Below are 26,051 nucleotides of genomic sequence, written 5' to 3'. Positions count from 1 at the left end.
TATCTGGAGACAAAGTACACGCCATGTTTTTGTCAGGTGTCTCTGATGGCAGTTTTTAAACGAATCTCCCTCATTCTTAATCAAAGTGAATGTTTGTTTGTCATTATTTTTAGGTCTTTACATGAACGTCTTGCCTGCAAAAGCAAGGTCTTAATCAGCATGCACAAATGTAGAAGTGTGTCAAGATTTAGGTGAAAAGCAGAGTCCCACCAGGTTGCAGTAAACAAAACAAAACAAAAAAAAAACAGCATAAAAAACATCATCATGTTTACTCCAAAATGCGGAGTGGAGCAATTCCCTGGCGATGTCCACACATGTGAGTATTATTCGAGTTGGGAGCGGAAAGGAAAAAACGCTGGCCCAAATAGAAATAAACAGATCCTACTGGGTCACGGCATCAATATATAGTATATACTGCCGTAAAAAGTCTTTGCATGCTTCTCAAATGTGTGCTTTTTTTCAGTTTCCCCATTTTATTGTTTTAGACCATCAAACAAATGTAAGCAAAGATAAACCAAGTAAACATTGAATGTATTTTTTAAAACTGTGATTTTATTGAATGGAAAAACATATTCAAAGCTACCTGGCCCTGTGTGAAAAAGTACTTCACTGCAGAAAATACAAAGTCTACACAGGAAGACTAGGGCCAAGTTTCAAACCCCCAACCACTGCCATCCTTTGTCATTTTTAGTATATAATATCCATTGCACACAAAAGATCCCTCAAGCCCACTTTGTTCCTCCAGTATTTAGCACTCTTCCTAAACTAGAACCAATTTACATCCACCTATGGTGTCATTTCCGAAATTATACACTTGGGCTCTCTATTACTGCTTGAGTCACAAAACACAATGATTACAGCATATGATGGAGAAATAACACAAAGATATTCCATTTTAGGCATGTGAGTCACATGCAACATGGCGCCCCCACACTTAACCCGAGAGACCGACGTCCGTGTTGTCACCACTCACAATCATGGCTTCACGCCTCAGAAAAGGCACCTGGGAAGGAGTTCTATGATTAGCGACTATCTTTCCCACCTCTGGAAAGAGGAACATTCTTCTCCAAGGAGTTTGAGATGTGGGTGAAATCAAAGGAACGCTTGCCTCCAGCTGGTTGTCAAGTAGGTGCAAGAAAGGTATTATTTTCACCATTTCACCAACTGGGTGAAAATCCCCATGTCTATCAAACATGCAATCTGGTACACTCAACCCTTATCTAGCGTGTGTTTCCACATTAAGGTGTGAAGAAAGCTGTGTTTTGCCAGCCAACTTAGTAAAGTAGTATGACACCAGAGCAAGATACTTTTGCAAAATGAGTGCAAACATACCGATAAATTCAACAGAGAGAAAGGAAGCAACAGCAATAATTTAAAATGTGTTCACGTAATCCGTAAACGAGGAAAACAAATGGGTTTAAATCTCACACTGTTGTAATTCAATCAATTATTTAAAATCACACATGCTGTCTTCTCGGTCCAGTTCATGCACTAAAGATTTCCTGTTGAACAAAGCAGGATTGATTCCCACCAGTGTGGTACAGCATGAAATGATGGTTATTTCTCCCTCTCTCCCTTACCCCTCCCCATCCTTCCATATTTTTTTTTTATAACGTAATAAAAGGTCGAGCTGTAGACTATCCCAGCTGACTTTGCCAGCCAATCACACGTAATGCAAACATCGTCCTGATAATAAAATGAAAAACTTTATCGATGCCCATTTCACCCTTTGCAAATAACAAATTACCTCAATATTTTTAATTTTATTGTCGTTAATTGTTTTCCTCATTAAGTGACATTAAGCTGCAGTGAGTGCCTATGAAAAAGCAGACATGAGTGCAATGCACATAAAATCCTAAACGTTAAGGTGCTTGTTCTAATGGAAAAGGTTGAAGTTGGCATAAATACCTTTATTTATGCCACATAAATTTGGGTGACGATTACAATTTTCTGACATCAAGTGATTTTAAGTTGTTTCATGGCCATAATAAGACTGTAAGAGCCGAAATGTCTTCAGCTTTGTGATGCAATGGGGGAAAAAAATATATAAACAATAAACATCAAATAATAAGTTTACTCATTTGGGGTCCAGCCCCCCAAGGTCAATCTAGTCCAGTAAAATGTTGGCCCACTGACAAATATAGTAATTTTTTGACATTATAGACATTGTGACGTTAATTGTATTTTATATTAGGCCTTTTAATTTAGACTGTCCTCACACTGAGGGTGGCTTGACTGCACACATGAAATGTAAAAGAATGTGGACGCCTGATGAGTGGTCCTGAGGACCATAAACACATCTATAACTTCTGACGCTTGGTGTCTTACCTCCAATGTCGGGCCGAAGTGTCCTGTCATATTCCTTGAGGAGATTGTTCAGAATCAGCGTGGCGTCCTCCTGATGCGATCTAGGCACCAGCATTTGATTGACAGTGGTATCGTGGAGATCTTCATCGTCGTCCCCGTGTGGCAGCAGATTTAGACTGGAACACAACACCGACAAACTGTAAACATAATGGCCAAGTGGTGCACGTTGTTAATGTCCCTTCGCTGTGCAAATGACACGATATTCATTTGTGCCCAGCTTTTGTCGTTGTTTAGGTTTGTTTGACGGCTGTGCAGTTGCGCGAGGGAATGAATGCATTCGTTCCAATTTACATAAAGCAACTTTTTTTAAGGTGTGCAGAAGCGTTGCGCAGGTATTAGAAGGCGATATGAATCCAACTCACCGAGCACCGTGGATTGACAGAAGTAACAAAAGGACGAACCCCAACTTGATTGTCATTTTCACCACAGGAAAACAAATCCAGCTTTATTTATTTGTCTCCTGCTGAATGGAGATCCCCGCCGGTGCGCCACTCATAGGAGAAAAAAGTAGTCACTCTGATGGGTGTGTGGCCATCAATCTGTGCGCTGAACTTCCTCATCCGCCCACGCACTCCCCCCCACTCGCTTGCCGTGAGCGCCCGACCACAGCTGGGCTCGCGGTCCTCTCCTGCGAAGGGGGCGCGGTGTGTGTGGGGGAGGCGGCAACGCGGATCCTCAGACAATCGATTGACGATCATTCAAGCGAGGGGGGGTCGCTGGATTCAGATGTACTTGTTCCAGCTGCGCCCTCCTCCCCCTTTCTGTACGGAGACGATCATTTAACGTGAGTCATACACCGCACATGCATAACGTGGATTTCACCTGCATTTTACATGCACTTGATGTCTGGAAGATTTTTTTTTTTTTAGTTTATTTTTCCCCCAAAAAAACAATCAACTAGAGTGGCATGTTATATTAAATGGACCGTTTTAAATGGGCCATTATGCTGCAAGCGTGTGAATTAGTTTTGCACATAAAACGCAGACATTCCTTGTGTTTTGGATGATGATAATGATGAGGATTATCCTTAGAAGTAATATTAGCGCCGTTTTCTATGACACATAGCCCATCGTAACACTAATTGCAAAAGAAAAGGTTCACAAGCCAACAGTGGACATTGTCTCAGCCACTTTAGAGGCTTCACTGCCCTCTAGAGCACAAACATGTGATTTGAAAAATAACTCCCAACTCAGATCTAATGACACTTAATTGCAAAACATTAAATAAGATAGACTTAAAAGCACAAAATGGTGCAACAGACGATTTCATATTCAGCATAAAAAGTCGTACTATGATATGCATAAAACATTTTATGATTTCACATGTCCAACATTTCCAACATCATGTTTCCAACAGTTTTTCATTCATTTAAATCAGTAGCGTATATGAAACAAAACACAAATCGCCCAACAATTATTTTGCTGCAGAACTTGAAGAAATAGTGTGCAGATTTTTTAAATAACAGAATGCAAGACCTAAACACATGCATTTTGAATATCTGTAGCAGAAATATGGCAGCATCCTGTTTGGTGAGGTGCAAACATTGTACTACTATAATTAGTGATTACAAGACCTATGATTATATATACAAAACTTATTTTTATTTACTAAATGAACATTGAAAAATCTAAACATTCTACACACTGCCCCTTTAAGAAAGTCTTGAATGATGTTTAGATTTAAGAAGAGCATGTGTGATGGTCACGGTTGCTATGGAAGCCTTTCAATTGTCCTTCACTGGCCTACAGCCAGCTTTGCAGGGACATGCAGTTGTGGGAACACTAACAAATGTTGATTCTGAAAATAAGAACAACCCCAATTTACACTAAGATGTACAATTTATTGTATCCACTGGCTAAAACTAATCCTTACCTTTCTAAATTATGCCTCTAATCAGCAGCATTACACTTATTTTGAAAAAGTACCTTCAGATAATATGTAATGCAATATAATTAGCTTTACTAGACCTACAATCATACAAAAAAATGTGTTGATGTTAATTGATGTAATAGAACATATCTTTTGCATATTATTATTACACAGTGGTGGAGTTTTCTGTACGTACAGTAACATAACTAGAGTAATTTCCACATAGTTCAATGTCTGTGAGACATTTAAATGCCATAATATTCCCGCATTGATCAGACCACAGGGGACAAATGGCAGCAGAGCCTTAGCGGCTCCTTGTCTCAAGCACGCACACAGACACAGACACAGACACAGACACAGACACAGACACACGCACACACACACACACACGCACACACACACCTTCATGCCAAACTTTAATGAAACTCAGTGGTGTGGGTAGCCCTTGGCATCCACCTGATGTACTTCAACCACAACAGTCTTCCTTCGCTCTGTGCTATAAGACATAATGTCAAGTGAATGGGTTTACTTTAGAGCTTCAGTTCCTATTCATACAACTTTAGCTTGCATTTGTCTGATAATTGACTGAAACCTGCTGCTCGTCATGTTACAGACAGAACCTTCAAAACAAGGCAGCTTCGATTGACACGGGCACAAATGATATAAAGAAACCGATTGTAGTCACAAAGCAAAGCGGGTACAGCGCAGCTAATCTTTATTGACATGGTGCTGCAAGCCATCATCTTTTCATCAGCAGAAAGTTCCCTTTGACAACAAACCAAATTCACTTTGGTAATTGCTCAAAGCAGCAGGCTGTGTCATTGAGTTTATCCCACAATGACTAAAAACCGTGTTAAAGGGAAAATCAATCATTTTTTTCCCAGTATGTCCTGTGCAGCCCAACTATTTGAAACACAATCTTCCAATTAATATTTCATTTGTGGAATATGAATCAAACAGGACAAATCCACCTGTTTTTATCCATCCAAAGGAGCGACCATTTTGCCACTTCCATTTGACTGAAATATACTGTAACATCAAGTTACAGTTACCAGGTCTCTGGTCACAACCAATCACGCCTCACCAGTTTTCTGAAGCTTAGCCATGATTAGTTGTGACCCGAGACCTTGCAACTGTGATGCAATTTTTAGTTGACAGCAACTGGCAAATTGGCTGCCCCTTGTGATGGATAAAAACGGGTGAATTGTGCTGCCTGACTCGTAGCCCACAAACGCAACACATATTAATCAAAATGTTGTGTTTAGACAAGTGGGGGCACATACAACATGTTATTGTAATGAAATATGTTGGGGGGACTTCCTCTTTAAAGTGGTCTACTGTCAAACTGCTGTACCACTACTTTGACTGTAGGAATAAAACCAAAAACTGCATCTTCTAAATTTAACGAGCACCCCCCCCCCACCAAAGAGTTATTGCACAAACATATAAAGAGAAACATCAACTCTTTTTTTTTTTTTTTTTTGACAAAGCAAAGCGTTACGAAATATATTCACACATTTCCCACAATTTGCAAAATACAACGACCATAATGTTAAGCCATACCAGCAGTTATTCGTGGTGTTTTAAAAACAAGTTATCAGATACAGCTGTGCCTCTCTTTGGTGTTGTATTGGATTAAATCAAATATTTCTACTTTTCTGGATTTGTATGAACAGAAAAAGGGGTTGTTGCAGAAACAAACTTGTTGAAAATGTTGGACTTTGTACGTTGGACTCACGATGCTGGGCTGGTAATACATCCTCTCGGTCTCGGCATCAACATTGCTAGTCGAACCAAGACTTGATCACTCATCTGTGAATCGATTTTCACACTTTAGCTATACAGGCTGAAATTTAATTTAGCACGCACATGGGAAATTACAGCATAGAACACATTATTTACATCTGTCCAGTCATCCAGTAAAAGTGGGCCAAGACATTTTTATTAATATCCTTGTTGGTATGCCCTAAATGAAACTGAAAGTTTTATGAGAGAAGAATTTTTCCACATTGAATTTCCCAAGTTGATGATTTCAATTTTCAGAAATCCCTTGCAAAGCTAGTCCTCTATCTCCGCACAGATTGTTTCCCTGTTACTCCCAGCATTGGAAAACCAGATCTAACATGGAAGGTTTGAATGTGAAAGTCAAGATGCCTCACTCCAACAGAAAAAAAGTTCACTTTAAAAGCAAACAAAAAAAGGGGACGTGAAAGCAAATCGTCGACGCATAACGACCTAGAGATTTTTTTGTATCACTACATATAAAAAAAAACCTTTGTCAAGTAAGAGCAGTGGCGTGCTCCTGTGCTTCAAGCTGTGATTGGCAGATACATTGTGTTCTCAGTTGTCTTCTAAGGAATGCGTCATGCGGCCCCCAGCAGAATGGACGAGCAAGATAAATAGCACCGATCAGAGTTTACGGTGCTGTCAAAAAGAACTTAGGGCCATCCAAAATACGTCAGGAGTCCAGCAGCCTTTTTCAAACATTTCTGAGTTATTTTTCCCTTCAGGATGAACCTGAATCAAAAATTTCAAAAAGGACTAGGGCAAGGCTACAACTCCCTTAATCACTGGTTCCCTGTTTAAATAGGTGGCCCAGTAGACAAGGTTGAAGGTTCCAAAGAGAACAGGAAACACTATCCGAGCCATTTTATCAATCTTGCTGACACTGTTGTAGGTCTTCTTGGGGTCCGCCATCTTTAGCTCAGAGGCTCGCAGCTGCAGCGATGCTGTGTTGGAGATGGTAGAGATTGAGATGTCCTTGGTGATGTTCGGCGTGCAGTTGAGGGCTGCCGAGCAAACGTTATTGGACTTTTTGGACAGCACCATGGGGTCCCGTTTCTGCAGCGTGACAGACAACAAAAGTTTTATGACGCGCTAAAGATCTTAGTTTCTCCGCCGCAACACATTGATTGTCCCAGTGGACCAGCAAATGAGGTCTGATACGGGCAGTTGAGTTTGATCTAAAGTCCTTACGAGTGCGACATCCACTGGATTTTTATGCCGATACACACATGCATGATAAAAAAATTTTTTTTAAATAAAAGTTGTTGCTGGAAATACTAGAAGTACATTTCTTCTAAGATTAACATGAACGGAGAGATGGAGGTCATAAAAGCAAAAACTGGGATTGCAATCATAAATTGTCCAAAGATTGCCGGAGCGCCACTGCAGATTAAAAAATAGCAATTTCTGTGCAATAATATCTGTCAGCTTGTTCCGAGAATAAGTTTTGAAAAGTACAGATATAATAACAGTGTGCTTTGCAGCCCTTGTGGGTTCTGGCTCCAATCAAAATGAAGAATGTGCCAGGTGTTGTACCTTTGGGTGCTGTGCTTCCAGAGCTTTCTTGCCATCCCACGCCCAACTCCTCTTGGTGAAGTAGTTCACCGTTGCAAATTCAATAAGGGCCGAGAAGACAAATGCGTAACAGACGGCAATGAACCAGTCCATTGCTGTAGCGTAGGCCACTTTAGGGAGGGAGTTTCTGGCACTGATGCTGAGGGTGGTCATTGTCAGCACTGTGGTCACCCCTGTCAACAAATGTGACATGTTTATTTTGTAAGATTGCAAGCTACATGGAATGGATGTTTTAAGAAGGAAGACTATTGTCAGCGGACTACACTCACCAAAAACTGTCCGTGCAGGAACAGATTCTCTATTTAGCCAAAAGGACACCTGGGACAGGATTACAGTCATAAAACATGGCATATATGTCTGGATGACAAAATATCCAATCTTCCTTTTCAGGTAGAAGTGAGCCATCATGACTGTATACTGACCTGTAGGGAAACAAAGAATAAAAGTAGAACACAAAAAAGTGAGAGCCTCAAAACATTATTGTTGGATTGAACAATTATTGCAGATGCTCAACAATAACTGGGAAACACCTGAAAAAATAAAGGTACAAATGCAATTCTCATCGACAAGAAATGTTAAAATAGACCATTTTATCCTAAATAGTGTGTAAAAGTAATGTTTCTTGCTTTGACTTTCTATAGAATAATAGTAAACAACAGAAATGTTGGAGACTTGTGACCACAAGCACGCAATGTTGCCTCATTTCTCCAGATAGTAGAGGAGAAAGGATTGTCGCCAATAATCGCAGATGATGGAGCAGCCAAAAATGAGGTCAGGTTTAAGAGAAAATGGAATATAATGAAGCATACTGATTCTTACTATGACAAATGAAATCAAGCCCTGTGAATTCTTTCCAGGATGTGATGAGATTATATAAAGAGTTATGACAGTGCAAAGGGTCTTGACCAAAAAACAGAAAGGGCAGGATTGAGTTGGTGTGTAATTTGGGGGGCCGACCATGCAATTTTTATTTAAACAAGTGAAGATTGCATTTGAGGCTTAAAACGACTATTTGCCAAGAGGAGTTTCCGATTGCAGCCACGAGTAAACTACGAAAAACCTAGTGACTACACTACTCTCACACAAAGTCCAAACAAACACAAACAGCTCTCAAACACACTCTCTTGCAAGCACACACACGCACAACACACACCCATTAATACGCAAGGCTTTCTACGGGCAAAATCGGATTTTTGAACCAGCCTAATCCCCGGTTACAATCTGCATCCTGCCATCAGTAAGACTAAGAGTGGAAGAGAAGGGAGGGGCGAGGGAGGGGGGGTGGCAACGGCCGCAGAAGGGTGAGCCTTCCTGTCCTGGGATCCTCGCAGAGCTCCGTGCCCCGCCCACTCAGCCATGCCAATCTCCATGAGGCATGATCTCTTGTGTGGTGACGGCAGTGCACACCTCTCAGCCATAGAGCACGTCAGTCGTCTCAACTAAATACGGGTGGGATGGAAGGGGGCTAGGTGGGAGGGGTGGGGGACGGCACATCCTTTTTTTTCTTCATTTTAATTTGGTGGATTTTGCTGAATCACAAAGAGAAAAAAATATATTGTATGCCAGGATCAGCTGATAGCAGTTTTGCAGGTGGGTCCCACTGAAAGCTTGACCATGTGGCCGCCTGCCATGACTGGATCCGGAGATCCCCAAAACTACTGGTCTTCTGACCCAAACACTAGCACCTTCTAACTCCCTGATGACTTCAGTGCCCCTGCCGGAGAGTAGGCCCGTCATTTGCTGGAGGACACCGGACACAAGGCACCGCTGACCTGGGACGCCCCAGAGTCACGTTTAATGCAAGGATCCCAGCAGCACTGGGAGCAAAGGAATGAAGAGGAACATGTTCCTTTGGTGGATCATAGCACTTTTTAACCACTACTTCATACGTCACATCCAAGCAGAACTTCCTTTTATATCAGGGAACGATGCTACAATGCTGGTCAACTGGTAAGTAGGAGCTTCTTGCCTTCGACATACGTGAAGCCACGTGGCACTTGCGACAATAGCTCAGACTTTTGACAGAAATGTTACTGTTGTCACTTTTAATCCAGTTTTACAGATGGGGTTAGAGTTTTTTTAAAGAACACCTGAGACGCAAGCAGTGATGTCCTCAAGATGGGTGTACACTAATCCCCGCCTCCAGACACTCAATTGGTATAGAGGACTAACGGTGCTAATAAAAGACCAGTTATTTTTAGTCACTTATCTCACTAAGCATTTTTTCTCTAACTGCACCTCAAGCAAAAAATGTAGGCCTTAGTCACAAACCTGGATAAAGGACAAATAAGTTTTATTTTTTTAAGTGACATTCAATGTTTTTTCAGGAATACCTACGCAAGGAATATCAGTGCATTTTCTGTCATTCTACTGTTGGGTAATATAAGTTTAAAAATATCAAGTCCTAGTTGGATTTATAATAATCTTGCTTTTTTGTTAATATCAAAGTCAGAGCTCATGCTAAAAAGCATGTAGCACCAAGGTTGAGGATATATGTATTGCATATAAATAGCTATGGCTAAGTACTTTGATCAGTAGTTTTTGAGTCATCGTGAGCATCATACAATAAGTATAAGTACAATAAGTTGGGATGTTGTGTAAAATATCAACAAAACAGAACAATCATTAGCAAACTTTTTCAATCTACAGCCAACTGAATATGCTTCAAAGACAAGATAATGTTGAACCTGATGAACCTTATTGTTTTATTGAAAATATTCTCTATGATGGAGGCAACAAGAGATTGGGAAAGATAAAGAATGCTTAAAGAAAAAAAATACGGGTTTGAAAAAAATTACACAGGTTAAGTCAGTGAGTGGAAGGAGCATCCCTTAAAGTTGTTTACAAGCACGGTTCACCTTTTTGAGAGCAACTGTGTTAGCAAGTAGACCACTAGTTGACCAATGACGTTTATCAATGTATAATTGCAATAAATTATGGGATTTCATTCTTGGTGGCCCATAATATCTTCAAAAGATACAAAGACTCTGAAGAAATCTTTGCACAAAAGCAGCAAGGGCAAAGAACAACACGGAATATCTGTGACCTTCGAAGACTCAGACAGCACACAAAAAGACATTGTAACAAGGACATTGCCATATTTGCTCAGGAACAGGACAATATTGTCAGCTAACACAGTTCGTTACTAAATCTACAAATGCAAGATTAAAATCTCTCATGCAAAGTGAAAGCAATATATCAACAACACAGAAATGCCACTGGCTGGCTTCTTTGCGACTGAACTCATTTAAGATGGACGGAGGCTAAGCATAAAAGTGTGCTGTGGTCTGACGAGTCCACATTTCAAATTGTTTGGGGAAATCATGGGATGTGGTGCCCTCTGGGCCAAAGACGAAAAGGACGATTTGGATTGCTACCAGCGCAGAGTTTAAAAGCCAGCATCTGTGATGGTATGGGGATGTGTTAGTGACCATGGAATGGATAACTTCCATATGTGTGAAGGCACCGCAAGTGGCTTCACGGGAAAAGTATGTGAAGACGAGACTGACCTACTAACAGCTCAGACTGTCTCCTATTGAAAATGCGTGGTGCACGATACAACAAGAATATTCTCCATTGTCCTGAATATGATCAAGGCTGTGAATGAATGGGGGCCAATATTTGGCATTTTGCCGATTATCGGCATTGTCTTATTTTTATTGATCCGATGGCTGATAAATGTTCAATTTGAAACTGGGTCAGGGATTAATAGTTTCTCTTATAGTTATTGTACTTTTTCTCAGATGTGTCTTAATTAATAAATGACAAGGTCTTTGCTATCACAATTTAAAATATAATATTTACATTTAGATACTCAGTTTTAGTTAACTTTATGAGAGATGCTGGGATGCGGTAGTGTGAAAGATTCACATTTAAATAATAACTATTTCATGAAACATTAGGGAGCTATTAGTTCAAATTTCCATTGAACTTTATGAGCTGCTGGTAACCCTTGGAACTCTGCGCTTTTTATTTTTGAGCTTTTGCACTTTTTCATCCAATTTTAAAATAAATCTGTCATTTCTAAATATGAAAGAAAGAAACAACATAATAACAAATATGAAAGCCTGCTGTTTAATAACCAAATGCCTTTTGGCTTTTAAATAACTGTAACTGTTGGGTTTGTATTAATTAAAAAAAACATGTAAACATGTTCCTTTTTATTGCAAATTAATATCAGGTTAAAAGATCACTTGTCGGCCTCCTTAACAACTCATAATCTGGATCAGTATTGGCCCTGAAAAAAAAAAAAAAAAATCAGTCCATGGCTTGTAAATACAGCTGAAAAGATGTCCAGAACAACCTGTAAATTACATGCACTCATTCTATTAAATGGAAGAAGAAAGGGTACAGCTAGTGGGCTAATGCTTGTGCATTGGACCAACAACAGAGAGAAAGACCTTCACCAAAACAGCTTGATCAGATTCTCAAAGCCATGGTACTTCACATACGAGTTGCTGCACTTAGTTTTTTTTTTTTAATTTAAAGCAAGGTTGTGTAAGTGGCCAATGCGTCAGTGGGCACTATTGAGCTCAGGGCATACATTAAAAAAAAAAAAAGCAAATTGCACACTTTTAATAATGATTCTACTCGAAACTGGATGGACTTGTATTACAGTTCTCTTTTACATAAGAGTATTAAGCAGATGCCTTTCAATAACCCACATCCCTACCCCTCCACCAACTCTCCCACGTGTCACAGCTGGCTGTCCAATCCCATTCTGACATCCATACAGGTCCATGTTCCTAAGCAAGCTGAACAACTATCAGATAATTAAATCTCCTACATGCCAAAATTAACTCAAGACATCACTAGGTTGCCTCCAAGATGTCTTCCCTTACTTTGCAGATGCCCTAGTCAGGACAGTCATTAAGATAAATCTGTAGACTCCTGCTCACCCACACATTCGGGACAAACCAACCAATCCCTCACTGATCTGTGATGTCATCTTCTTATGCAAAAGCTGATGGGGGTGGTTAGATGGGTGGCTGTGGGGGTGGGGGTGAGCGGGTGTTGCTTGAGGATTAACCCGAGGCTTCTCTCTGGTTCTGTGTGTGTGTGCGCGTGTGTATGTGTGTGTCTGTGAGTGTGCATAATTGTTGTTTTACAAGCCTGCCCAGGGCCTGCAGACAGCTGGTAGTGTGAGGGATACTCTCACATACTGGCCTCCGCTCATTGACGCTGATCCCCCGATAAAGTATCCCACATTTACTATCGGCCTCACACGCTCTTTTTTCTTCTTTTTTTAAATCTAGCATTACTAGTCACCTCGCTTTATCGGGTGTTACCAATGGCACATGGTGTAGTGTGTCTTTCAGCAGGTAAAGAATAAAAGTCAAGTTTGGTCGATGGAAGGTTTGTTTACTGAGAAATGACTCGCCATTGTTGCCTTTTGACCCCATTACTTGCTGTATAGAGAGGATTTTGTTTGGTGGTCATGCACACAAATAGCTCCTGGTAGAGACATAACAAGTGGATTAATCCAATGCGCCTCCATATTCATATGAGAAAGTTTTGTAAATATAACTACGGGTTTCCTGAGTTTAGCTGATGAACTGACAGAAAAGTCACCTTTTGAAAATTAAACGTTACAATTCAAATTAAGTTGGGTGGATCGAGTCAGTAAGTCAGTAAATTTCTTGTCTTGTGTCCAAACTGTTCCTTGTAGCCTTGACCTTTAACCTTTCAATTATGATATCTTGGCCTTATTGCCAGTGATTAGAGAAACTGCTTTTTGCATTCATTTTGCACACCAACCTCTGCTTGTATGTATGTCTTCTGTGCCGGCAGTTAATCCAATCAGAAGGTACTGGTTGAGTCTTGACCCGTCGTCTGCCACCACCACAGACGTGGCAGCATCTTGAGTCCACGTGTAAACCACCTCAGACACCGGATAGGCATCTGACAAAAAAAAGAAAGACAGAATCGCTTCATGTAATTTCATCCTGTAAATAAGACCCAAATTTCAAAAAGGAGCAACATTTGTAAATATCCAATGTGGTGGCAGGCAGTTTCTGATTAGAACATAAATCTGTTTGTTCGCATATGGTTATTTAAGTGTTGTTCAAGGTACCCATCTGGATTAGGGATGACAGTTTGTCAACCAAAGCCAGCCCAAGTCAGATTAACCTTCATCATCTGTTGCATCACTCTTGTGATGAAAAGCCCGTGATTTCATCTTGCGCAAACAAATGAAGTTTATCTGTCATTTGCACCTTGAGTGAAATGTAACAACACGATTGAACATACTATACATGTGTTTAGTGCAGGGGCTGGCATTATGTATTAATCACAGATAGAAATTGTGTATTTATCATGAGTTTAATTTGCTGTGATTTCACTACCTACCTAGAGCAAAGTTTGCCATGGGATTTTGAAAAGAAAAAATTTGTTGGAAAAAAAAGTTGCAAAAATACAGTGAGGACTCAGAAGCAGAAAACACATGGGCCGAAAAAGTGCAAGAACATATCTATCAAGCGCACTGCAATGTCTGTTGGTGCACTATTTCCACAGCCCATAGTGGACCTACTGACCTTAAGCACAATGCTTCCAGTGGTGGACACATACGGAACACATGGCACAACAAAACTCGGGGAACCCTAGACAGATTTGTTGTCCACTAGGCAACGCCAGAGATAGCTATAGTCTGTAAAGAATGATTTTTTTAATCCTCTGGTTTCTGTTTGAGAGATATTTATTTAGATGATTTTGTTGGTTTATAGTCAAGTAAATTTCTGGATACTTTTTCATGTCTTCACATCATTCAGAAATATGCATTTACTCATCTCCGACTTTGTTTCACCTACAAAAAAAAATAGCAAAAAAAAAAAAAACACACAAACACCAGGAAGTGTGAAGGTAATCAGCTCGGTGAAGTGTTCCTTATTTATTTTTATTTATTTTTATCAGGGATTTGGCAACACTAATCTTACGTTATCTTAGCAATTAGCTGCTTGACTTCTCTGTCTGTCCTTGTGATCCCTTTGTGGGAACAATACTTGTCAGAAGTGTAAGCTTGATGTACCTGGTCCAGTGTACATAGCAATAAGCTTTCCTCAATCGCTGACTACCTGCAGTAGTTGACGTGAATAACGCACGTGCGGTCAGCCCAGCGAAGCTTTTTGGGATCGTTTGGCGGTTGATTATCTGTTTTACTATTTACTATTCCTAGTGATTTGATGAGGTGCAAAACTCAAAGTTTGCCTTTCAACCTGCTATGTCAACCAAGTGTTATCATTTGTGTGACATACTAAGACAGCAGGCGCACTCTACATACAATTGAATGAACTAACAGGAAGGTGTTTTGCTCGAATAAATATAATAAATACATTTACTTTGTTGATGCTCACCTGTGGTGCGGTTTGGCTTTAATTGGACGATAGATAGATTGGAATAAGGGACTTTCACAGATTTGCCTTACTCCCAAGAAGAGCTAATGACTTTGGCAGGCATGATGTCATACCTGTGCCAACATTCCCACAATACACACTAAGTGCTTGAACACTACGTGCCAAAAAGGTTGTCAGACTACTTACTTAATAAATCCTATCTGGCTGTCAGAACGATCAAGAATACAAATTTTGTCATCTATTCGGTTCATTTTGATGATGGGTTTTTTTTTTCAGATAACCATTATTTTTCCCCAAAATGAGTTTGACCATGCAAATGCACACAAGGTGAATGCACATCCGAGGGCCGACCCCCTCGGATGTGCATTCACCCCAAAAACATGCTTGCTGAACAAGACACTGTGTGAATTGTAGTGACTCATCCCTACATGATTGAGAACTGACTGTTGGAAGGCTGGCAGGTAAATTAGGATTTAGGTTTTGTAGGAGAGAGTAGGGGATTAATGGAATTTACCTGGGCCAAATTTAGAGCTGCTCTTTGCTTGCTTTAATTTGCCCTACATTTGTTTTCAAGCAGTGTTGGGAAAGTTCATTTTCAACATAAACTAGTTTAAAGTTCAGTTCACAACTTTGAAAATATAGTTCAGTTTATTTTTCATAATTGAAAATGTATTAACTAAGTTCATCGTTCCAAAAATGAAGAGTTCATAGTTCTTTTCCCAATCCCCAAAAAGGTTGCTGCAAGCTGTTACCCTCTGGCATATTGGCATTTTCACCCATTCCATTCACACTAGTATCCAGGTGCTGCTATCACCTTACAATCTTAAATGCAAGAGAAAATTGCTTGAATTGTCTTTTCTTCAATTGCCAAAAACAAAAACATGACTGTGGTCCAGAATGTACAAACACAAGCAATCTGCTGTAGGTGACAGACTGAGGAAACAAAGGATGGACAAATAAAGTGCAAAACATTAATTTCTTTAACTAAATTATCATTTATAGTGAATGTAATATTTCTTATCTTGTTTGCCCAAAGGCCCAGAAAATGTTTCGAATTTGGGACATAAAAATACAAAGGGTGCAAAGCCCAAATAAATATAAACGAGTTCATGAACGTTCAGGTGCAACACCATATATGCAATGGTGTTTTTTTTTTTTTTTTTGTCTGTCTGTTTGTTTGTTTGTTTGTTTGTTTACATCAGTTGATATCACCAAGTAATGTAAATATTAGCAGAAACAATGTACACTGAAAAAATATAGGTCAGAGCTCCGGAAAGCCAGTTCGTCACAACTAATCTGCCACTTGTGTGGTGGTTGCTGGTCGAGAGCCCAAAAACTCAAGCTAATTAGAGTTCTCAACGTAGGTTTAGCACTCATGGCCTAGTGAATTCAATGCAAATCCAGCAGATTTAAGCACAGGAAATGTTACAAAATCATGCATTCAAATGTCTCGCATTGGGGGTCTTGGAGCTGAAAAGGTCGGGTCCACAAGCGGCATTTTCATCACACTACTTAGAAATTTATCTGGATCTAGATAGATATACGTCACTGTCAAATGCCCATTTGTCATTGGCGGACACCGCAAACGGTGTGAAGTTGGGCCAAAAAAAAATATCCAACATGTTTAATATTGAGATCCTGCCGAGCAGCCGAGATCAACCTGAAGACAGACACCACACACTGCATGATTATCTGGTAAGATTATCTTTGGAGCCATTACTAAAATCAGGGCTGACCTATGATTGTCGGAAGGGGAGATTCGGACCGCTAAATTCGGAACAATAATCTGCAGTGTGAACCAGGCTTAACACAATACTCTGTGTCTTGGGAGCCAAGAGTTAAATGACCAAGTCACAACACAGATTTGTCGAGGATCGATTTGCGCCATTTTTCTTTCCAGCAGGAAATAGAGGATAGAGAAAAACCACTGCCTATAGAGTTCTTACTGATTACTTCGACAATGATCTTGCACGCTGTGGAGTCAAATGCATCATGAGGAGTATGAATCGTTGTTAAAACAGGTCTTGTTAAAAGTCCCATGCAATCAAAATCATTTTTCCCTACTGTTTTATGCATGACATAGTTCAAAATGAGTCTGACATGGTTTAAGGTTGCCCACTTTGTCATTTCATGCAATACCCTTTGAATGAAAAAGGCGTGCAGAAATGAGCAGATTTGAATTCGAAAAGAATAGTCGCTGGGCGGCCATGAGGTCACGCCATGGTGGAGTACTATATTTAAAAAAAAAAAATCAGGAGTACAGCGTACATGAGGATGAGCTGGGGAACATGGCTTTTTTTGTGTCGCTCAGTCCAGGCGAGAGCGCACTAGAATTTTTGATATTTCTTTTACTGAAGTCCAGGCAATTGCCCTACAGCGGCCGCCTCCAAGCACACTGTGGAAAACAAGTCTAACATAACAACAAATACATGGTGAGCACAGGACGCCCACATTTCAGGAACTAACTGAATTAGTTAGTGGAACGGAGACTCAATCAAAGCAAAGATAATTCATATATTGATTTTTTTGTTGTAATTGATAGAACTTTATTCATCCCGCAGCGGGTAAATTCTCTTGTCACAGCAGCGCATATGAGTGCAAGAATAATACGAGTATTTTAGTATAAGCTTGAGAACATTTCATTCTCCATTTTCCAACTTGAATTATCTAGTAAACCCGATCAATTTTAACATTAATAATAATAATAATAATAATAATAATAATAATAATAATAATAATAATAATAATAATAATAATAATAAACTGAAACAAAACCTAAGTGGAACGGGACCTCTAATGCTGGTCAGAAAACAATAAAAAGGAAGGGTTTGTTATACAGCAGATTATTGCTATAATGCACACACCTCTCACCTGCAAGGCTAAGGCGATTTGGTACGAGTTTGCTTCAGATTCCCAAGTGCCCCTTATACTGTAATTGGATTGCAGTCAAAGGTGCTTCGTACACTGTGGCTGGGTCGACACACGCGGACACTTTTTGTTTGAGAGTGAACCAAACATTATTTACTCACAGCTGCCAAACTTCAGAGGACAGGCGTGGGCGTCCATGGGGAAATCCTCCAATTGCATTGGACATTCGGCTGATATCGTCAGTCTAAGGCAAAAAAAAAAAAAAAAAAAAGAGATGACTATTTTTACAAGAGGTGAATAAGAAATAGCGCGTGTGGGGTTGGGGGGGGGGGGGTGAGCGCACATGGGTGACTGTCAATAATGGTTGTTCAATAATTTTCTTCATTTCCAGTGTTGTACTTGAGATGACAGCCCTGCCACCTGGTGGTCACTTTCTCGTTTATAGCATCAACCTCATGAATTGTAGGACTTGCCTCTTTACAATGCACTTTTTTAAGTAACTACCATGGTAAAAGAATGTTTTGGGTTGGGGGATTGAACAATTTATTCTTTCCTTTAAAGGTTTATTTCGAATATGTATTAATATGTAAATACAAAAATATTAAAAGTTTAATAAAGGGAGAAATAAATAAAATAAAAACAGTTAAAGAATAGAAATAAATAACCAACACAAACATGGGTAATAAATTACTCATTTACATATACCTTGACATGTTGACGAGTTGGAAGATTAGGATGAGAAAATATTAAAAATTTTGACTGTAGGAAAAATAAGTTTGTGTGGTGGAGAAATCTGACATCATGGGCTTTTTTTCTTATATTTTTTCTTATATAAGCAGAGACTCAAACGAATTTGTCAGTTATTATGTTAGTCAGAATAAAAAGGAGCTGAATAATACCTTAAATACATTAATAAAAGTTTACTAGATCAAAATCTTTTGGATTAATCTTGTCCCTTACATGATAATATACAGCGATACAATGATAGAAGTTCAGTGAACTTTATTTATTCTATGGAGCACAAAGCAATACCTTAGTTATCCTTCTGAGGAATCTTATTTTTCTCTGGAGCTTTACACTGATCTGATAACTGTTTGACCAAGATGTGCTGGAATCCACTTGGGACCTCTTTCTTTCCATGTTCAAAAGCATCCTGCGTACAGACGCAAGCGATCGAGGGCTGTATGACTCAAATGAACAAACTGGATAAGAGGCAAATGTATTCTACACTAATGCATTACTCAGTTTAAAACAACCAGAATGTATTGAGTACAATGAATGTCTTACTCGTCTTATTCGTATGAACTTGAATTTTTGACAGCAGTAATGGCTAAAAGCTTTTTGAAATTGAATATGGCTGTAAGCAAGTCTATATGCATTCTGCTCACAGCTAATGGTAGCTTTTGTGTGTCATACAGAGCCCACTGAAGTTTGGAAAGAGATAAGACAAATAAGTGTTTCCATGTGAATGACTCCCATGTGAAGTAAGCTCCAGTGATTCTTTCCACTACTGTGATGGGCCAAATGCAGAGGTCAATATCTGTGTACGTGTGTGTACATGACAAATGAAGGTCATTTTTCTTCATCCAGTCCAGTCCTGTCTGAATACTCAGGCCTCTATTTTCATGACCGACAGAATTCTGTGTGGTCTGCTCGACCAGGTAATTTAATTGGCTGGCATGTTTAACAAAAGGTGGTTTGCGCCATTGTGGACGTGAGCATAGCTCACTCGATTCTGCATCAATCAAAACAGCTCCTCACACCATTTAATGTGAACATCTCTGACCAACAGTTGTGATAATTTGGAGTCTGTAATGCACACAAAATGCACATTTTCAGAATACCTGAGGAAGCCATTGTACCCACAGAAAAGCCCTGGAAACCCCTGAACCATGAGACAAGCTAATCCATGATAGTTTCAAGGACATTTCATTTGATTTAAAAAAGAAATAGAAAATAAAAACTGTGGCCCAAAAATGTGGCTCATTTTTGAATGTATTTTACGAAGTTCATTCAATTAGAAATTATTGACCATTTTAAAAAATAAAACACTGTAAAGGGTGTGGAATTTACTGTTTATTTGTTCTCCAATTATTTAATGAAGTGAGTTTAAAAAATACGGTATTAATAAATAAATTTGATCAACTAACTGAAAAAGGACTAAACACAACAAATATTACAGAATTCTTGGTCTTTTGAATAATTTGGTAGGCCGGATATAAACTCCACCTTTTACAGAAGTGATGGCTAAAATGTTTTACAATGAAATTTGGATAAAATAAACTTTGAATGTGTGTCATCCCATTAATTATTCCGTGATGTAAGCATAGACATTACTTATACTATTTTTCCATTCGCTTTGAAGGCAGGTCCGAAAAAAAACACTGGATGTCGCTGTTGTATTACTGAAATAATTTCTGTCTCTCTTTCCAAAATTCTTTTGGTTGACCTTTTCTTTTCAACAACCGTTGTTTGGTTAGTTTATAATTTTTTAATCTATCAATCTTCATAATTCATCTGTATTAGGACGTACCTCATAGTGTAAAGGAGAGTGCCGTCATCAGTGAGCCTCAGCAGCTTGTTTGGCGTGGTCATGTTGTGAGCAATGGACTTCTTGCCATTGAGGAAAAACGTGTCAGGTGTCCAAATATTGCTGGCAAGCAGGTTGTTCAAGGACAACTTCTCCATCGGCCCTTTGAAGCACAGGCGCTCGTCCTTCCAAGTCTGACGGAAGAACACATCAATGGTGTATTCCTAGGAGCAAACACCAAAGAGAATGAGAAAAATATGAGCAGCAACACTGTTCTTAGCTTTCTCAAATCCACTCTGACATTGGGAGAGATCAAACTGAAAAGTTGGAATCTGTGAGAAATATGACACTGTGAAATATTGAGTTGCCTTTATTTTCTTAATGAGTAAAATATTACGTATATTATCAAGCAAACTAACCTTACCCTCCACACTCTTGATGAACATACATTTATCAAGTCGAAGACCTGCAGAAGCCCCTCGCCAATATCAGTCTTTGATCATTGCTTTTTCATAGAGTGCCAGGAATACTGGACTAATAGAGGACTCATCTTCTCTTCTCATCTTCATTTTCTGAACCGCTTATCCTCACGAAGGTCACGGGGATGCTGGATCCAATCCCAGCTATCTTTGAGCAAGAGGCGGGATGCAGCCTGAACGCCAGCCAATTGCAGGGCACACATAGACAAACAACCATTCATACTCACAATCACACCTACAGACAATTTGAAGTTGTCAATCGGCCTACCATGTTCGTGTTTTTTAATGTGGGAGGAAACCCACACAGGCACAGGGAGAACATGTAAACTCCATGCAAGAAGGTTAAAACCCCCACGTCTGAATGATGAGGCGGATGTGCTAATCAGAGCATACATATACATAAATATATAATTAGAAAATCAGGATAGGTCTATTAAGGGCATGAATCATTTGGAAAATGTTGGAGATGGCCATCCGTAAGGTATAATAGCTTCATTTTGACTTAATTACTGTATGACCCACATGAAGGTGAACTCACCATTTCTGTGTCAGACACTGGGCCGAAGCTTGTGACAAAAATATCTGTCTTGATCTCTGTGACGTTCTCTGTGGAGAGACCATAGAGAAAGCTTCACAATGGGGCCTAAATTTGGAACACTAGTGAAGCATTTATTTATTTATCTATTCATTTATTCATTTATTCATTTATTTATTTATTGGGAGAAGAGCAAAATATACAACCTTCAAGAATATATCTAATCTAATCCCATCAATCTGTATTGTATTTGTTTAGCATTTAGCTATATTAAAAAAAAACGTGTACATTATAAAGACACAAGCAAGAATTAACAAACACAAAATAAATCTATTGAAAAACTTCAGCATAAAGTCAAGTATTATTTTTAAAAAAATGATCTCATTAGTGTTTGCAATGAGATGTAACTGATTATTTAATTGAATTAACACCGCTGTTGCTGAATAACAATATGTACAATTAAAGCCAATCCATCTCAAAAAGAATATGATGTCAATTTCATAAGGGTTATTTTCTGCTTGCTGTTATATTATAACAAACCTTTGTACAACAATGTCTATAGACTCCTTTTAGTTAAAAAAACAAAACAAAGAATATAATATTTAAAGACAAATGTAGGCATTTGTAGTAGGGCACGACCCATATGAATTTTTTTTTAGGCCAATTGCAATACTTGAAAGAAATAAAAACGATTAATGATTAATCGGCTGATTAATTCTAAGAAAACATACAGAATACATTAACTTTTTTCACTACTACCAACAATATATGAATTAAGTTATAACATGACTAATTTACAATACGTGGCTCTTCAGTATTTGTTTGGTTATTAAACAGAGTAAAGTTAGGGACAAAAACATGCAAAAAAAAAGTAAACAATAGCATTAAACTGTTTGGAAATTACTTATTTACCTAAATTAAAAATAAATCAATTTATAATTGAATTTCGAAAAGCCTTTGGTCTTGTATTTGTTGCTGCAAATTGGATTAAGGTTATTGTACATGTGGAACAACTTTAAAACCTTAGCAATGCAACTTAGTGGACAATTAGTGTAAGGACACCGTTCTGCACCACTCAGACTCCTGTACTGTTTTGTGAGACACTAATAGAATAATCGGCCATATTTGAGCTGATTCAGATTATTTTGAAAAAAATATAACTGTCCGATTTATTTGGCAGGACGATTAATTGGTCAGGCCCTAATTTGTAGCAACAGAACACACCTTGTATTTTTTTAGTGAAGCATTTTATATAAGTGTGGTGTCCAAATAAAACCTCCAAATTTCTCCTTAATGCATATCATTCTGTTTATGGCAAACTGTCATTGCTTGTCATGGAGAGAGAGGCCTTGAATGTTTTCTGCCTCTGTATTGGACAAACTGTATGTACACTCATGTCAAGGGAAGCGACTGTTCCAGGATGTGACGGCAGGCTTTTGCTCTTGACAATGAAAAAAAATCACTTCTTCCCTATATACGGCCGTCTCTGTGTATATACCGTGTACACAACAAAAATAGAGGAACGTAGTATAGAAATGCACATAAAGAGATGAATATGTTTGCTGTAAGCTCATTGTTAGTGAAACTGAAAAGCTTTTAGTTTATCACCATCAGAAAAAAAAAATTGTGCGTCAAGTCCCAAGGTTTGCTCCTGTTGCTAAGGTGAACACTGTGATGACAACACTCAGGTTGTGCTTGCAGGGAGTGACGCACCCTCTCAACATTGATGCCATTTAACTTGCAAAATTCAAATATTCACCTGCCAGTGCTGTGCATTTCCCAGAAATTACGAAGCAAAATGTCAACAGGCTTTCAGATGCGCAGAATTTTGTCTATACGTGACTTTGAAATGAGACTTTTAGGTGGGGTAAATGGATGGGTTGGGTGGAAGACAGAAGGACAAACAGACAGGCAGACGGACGGACGGGTGGGTGGTTGGATGGATGGATGGATGGATGGATGGATGGATGGATGGATGGATGGATGGATGGATGGATGGATGGATAGATAGATAGATAGATAGATAGATAGATAGATAGATAGATAGATAGATAGATAGATAGATAGATAGATAGATAGATAGATAGATAGATAGATAGATAGATAGATAGATAGATAGATAGATAGATAGATAGATAGATAGATAGATAGATAGATAGATAGATAGATAGATAGATAGAATGGTTGAATGGTCCAACCTCCAAGGCCAGGCCGCAGCCTGTTGTCATAACCATCAAGGAGCCCATCCAGGATCCTGGTGAACACTGTGCTGTTGTCGCTTGTGGCCGCCTCCTTTTGAGCCTCGGGAGAGGACTGACAGCCGCTGTGAGGGGAGAATTGAAGTCAAAGACCTGACGCCACTTTAACCACTTTGTTAGTCAAAGTACAGACATGTCAAATGCTGTGTGGTTAAATGTGATTCATTGCCTGTTCAACGCTTGGGTAGTCTTGTTGTGGTGAATTATTAATTGCTTGCATCCACGATTGGAGACAGTTTAAGTCTCAGCTTGTAAAGATTTTTCCAAAAATCTATTTCAAATGTTACTTCCTTCAAATTATGCATAACACGACTGAAAGCTTTTTTGGGGCAACACTCGTCTGTGACTGAAACAAAAATAACGTTGTTACAAAGTATTGAAAGTAAGCTACTGAGTCAGATTTGAAGGTGTTTGACGAGCCACTGATGAGATTGGGCTATTCTGCTGATTTACTGACAGCACAGTCAAGGGTCCCTGTGCACTTAAGGCAGAGTGTAACCGTGCAGCAGGGATATGTCATCAATCAGTAAGAAAGCGGCAGAGCTAAAAGGAAAGCTCAGCAAAATGTCCTCCAACAACCAAGAGCTTCTTTTACAAAATGGTTTCTTTTTCAATTACTTCTTAGTAAATGTTGCTTTTGAAAATGTACTTTCTCCAGTCAGTATAAGGATCTTGAAGTGGGCGCGATGCATTCAAGTTAAAGTTACATTGAGTTTACCCATTTTGGCATCCAAACAGAAGAAGGGTAAATAGAAGCCACGCCATGCAGGCTGACATCGTGCTCACTTTCTTTGCTGCTGCAACATGTACAAAAAAAAAAAACAACAACCAATGAAACAAACCAGCACCACTAAAATTAATATTATGCCAAAGCTTGTAAGCACAATTTGTAAACTCAGGTGAGGCTTGCTATAAACGCTTTCCCGTTCAGAGGAATCACTTATTAAAACTCTGTTCAGTGAGGCTACAACTCTTTCACACCTCACCATACCTGGCGGTCATCATGCACCACCCGGGGAGAAGATTTCGCCGCAGCATGGCCCTCTCGTGCGGCTCAGAAACACATTCTGCAAAATTCACTACTACAGAGCCCCCCCATCTTTGTGTCCCACTCTCTTCGTTAGCGACTTGATCAAAATCATTTCACAGTATTTTGACAGCTTCAACTGCAGTAAGACAGGAGAGAAAATACCTGAATGCTGCTCCATCCTTCACAATGGTTTTGGCTGTTTAGTCCCTCTGCCTGGGGAGTGATGAGGAATTTCTCCACCGGTCCAGTCACCTAATGCCCGATGTGGTCGCTTGCGTCCACTTGCTCCGTTTCCCAACCACCCTCTCTCTCTCTCTCTCTCTCTCTCTCTCTCTCTCTCTCTCTCTCTCTCTCTCTCTCTCTCTCTCTCTCTCTCTCCGCTCCTCTCTCTCACTATTTGTCAGATGTTGCTAGAGTAGTAGGTATGTCTACATCTCTCCTGGCGTGCGGTCGCACTCTTGGCTCACACACACATCATCGCCAGACTCTTCTCCGAGAACAGTAGAGTGACTCCACGCTATCAGTTTCGGTATATGACGCCAACTGGTGGTGGTGGAGAAGAAATAAAAGTGCTGCAATGGAGGTCAATAATTTAATCACAAATGTTTAATCTCATTCGAAGGAACGGAAGCCAAGGAGGAAACCTTAAAAGTCAATGCTTCATTTAATGCTATCAGTTAGAATGTGTTCATCTAAAATGAAACTAAATTGATTGATTTTAATCTTTAAGATGGGTTAAACAATGTGAGGAAAGTATTTTGTTAACATAAAGGCTGCGAGTGGTGTGGAAAGCCTACATTATTTTAATCCATTGAATTTAGTTGCTTAAAAAAAAATCTAATTTTTAGCAGTTGCTGGCTGGTGCTAGAGCTGTCCACCCCCACCTCTCGCTGAATATGTCAAAGAAAACTCTTCCTGATGGTTGCCATAAGAGGGTACCCGTGTTCCACGATTCATTGATAACAGTTTGATATTTGAAATATATCCTCCTGACGTTCATCTTTATGAAAATGCGTTCGAGGTTTAATAGAGACTGACTTTGAAATGTATCTTCTTGACGTTTATCTTTATGAAGATGCGTTCCAGGATGAAGCGAGACTGAAAGGGAGGGGAGGCTGTCTTCAGCACCACATGGGCAGTGGACAGCTCCTGTAGAATGACCACTGATCAGGGGCGAGAGACAGACAGCGAGAGCGCGAAGAGAGCGAGAGAGAGAGAGAGAGAGAGAGAGAGAGAGAGAGAGAGAGAGAGAGAGAGAGAGAGAGAGAGAGGGGGGGGGGGGGTTTGAGGGGTTCCTTCCTCTTGTTTGTGGGGTGGATGCAGGGGATTTTTAATATTACAGTTAGGAGCGTGCGATTCCACCTACAGCCCTCCCTGTGTGAAGTTTGCATGTTCTCCCCATGCCC

At 39.5% G+C, this 26,051-nt stretch overlaps 3 protein-coding genes across 6 annotated transcripts in view; 1 reads left to right on the top strand and 2 right to left on the bottom strand.

The window, feature by feature from the left end:
• The window catches only part of LOC125988655 (gamma-aminobutyric acid receptor subunit gamma-3), a 48,236-nt gene extending 45,197 nt beyond the window's left edge, over nucleotides 1-3,039 (bottom strand). Inside the window, exons 1-2 of one of the 2 annotated variants that reach the window (XM_049754108.2) lie at nucleotides 2,730-3,039; nucleotides 2,329-2,504 (exon numbers count right to left, since the gene is read on the bottom strand). In XM_049754108.2, the coding sequence (XP_049610065.1) occupies nucleotides 2,329-2,504; nucleotides 2,730-2,785 (232 nt within the window). In that variant the 5' untranslated portion in view covers nucleotides 2,786-3,039. The remainder of the gene's footprint in view (nucleotides 1-2,328; nucleotides 2,505-2,729) is intronic. The other variant, XM_049754110.2, reaches the window with a different exon arrangement.
• Nucleotides 3,040-3,664: 625 nt separating this feature from the next.
• Nucleotides 3,665-25,926, bottom strand: LOC125988654 (gamma-aminobutyric acid receptor subunit alpha-5). 2 transcript variants are annotated; one of them, XM_049754105.2, is made up of 10 exons: nucleotides 24,808-25,926; nucleotides 24,334-24,412; nucleotides 23,556-23,680; nucleotides 21,361-21,428; nucleotides 20,347-20,567; nucleotides 17,975-18,057; nucleotides 13,354-13,497; nucleotides 7,866-8,018; nucleotides 7,558-7,769; nucleotides 3,665-7,077 (listed from the first exon to the last, which is right to left on the bottom strand). In XM_049754105.2, the coding sequence occupies exons 1-10, from the start codon at nucleotides 24,821-24,823 to the stop codon at nucleotides 6,778-6,780; spliced, it is 1,401 nt and encodes a 466-aa protein (XP_049610062.1). In that variant the 5' UTR covers nucleotides 24,824-25,926; the 3' UTR covers nucleotides 3,665-6,777. The 2 variants fall into 2 exon arrangements, with proteins under 2 accessions (XP_049610062.1, XP_049610063.1); XM_049754106.2 differs by having other exon boundaries at nucleotides 24,334-24,409.
• The window catches only part of LOC125988651 (gamma-aminobutyric acid receptor subunit beta-3), a 42,863-nt gene continuing 25,874 nt past the window's right edge, over nucleotides 9,063-26,051 (top strand). Inside the window, exon 1 of one of the 2 annotated variants that reach the window (XM_049754095.2) lies at nucleotides 9,063-9,546. In XM_049754095.2, coding sequence (XP_049610052.1) covers nucleotides 9,428-9,546 — 119 coding nt within the window. In that variant the 5' untranslated portion in view covers nucleotides 9,063-9,427. The remainder of the gene's footprint in view (nucleotides 9,547-26,051) is intronic. The other variant, XM_049754096.2, reaches the window with a different exon arrangement.

The sequence above is a fragment of the Syngnathus scovelli genome, chromosome 2, assembly GCF_024217435.2.
Source record: "Syngnathus scovelli strain Florida chromosome 2, RoL_Ssco_1.2, whole genome shotgun sequence".
Taxonomy (NCBI): domain Eukaryota; kingdom Metazoa; phylum Chordata; class Actinopteri; order Syngnathiformes; family Syngnathidae; genus Syngnathus; species Syngnathus scovelli.
Note: the sequence above shows the minus strand (reverse complement) of the source record. Positions and strands in the feature narration are given on the sequence as shown.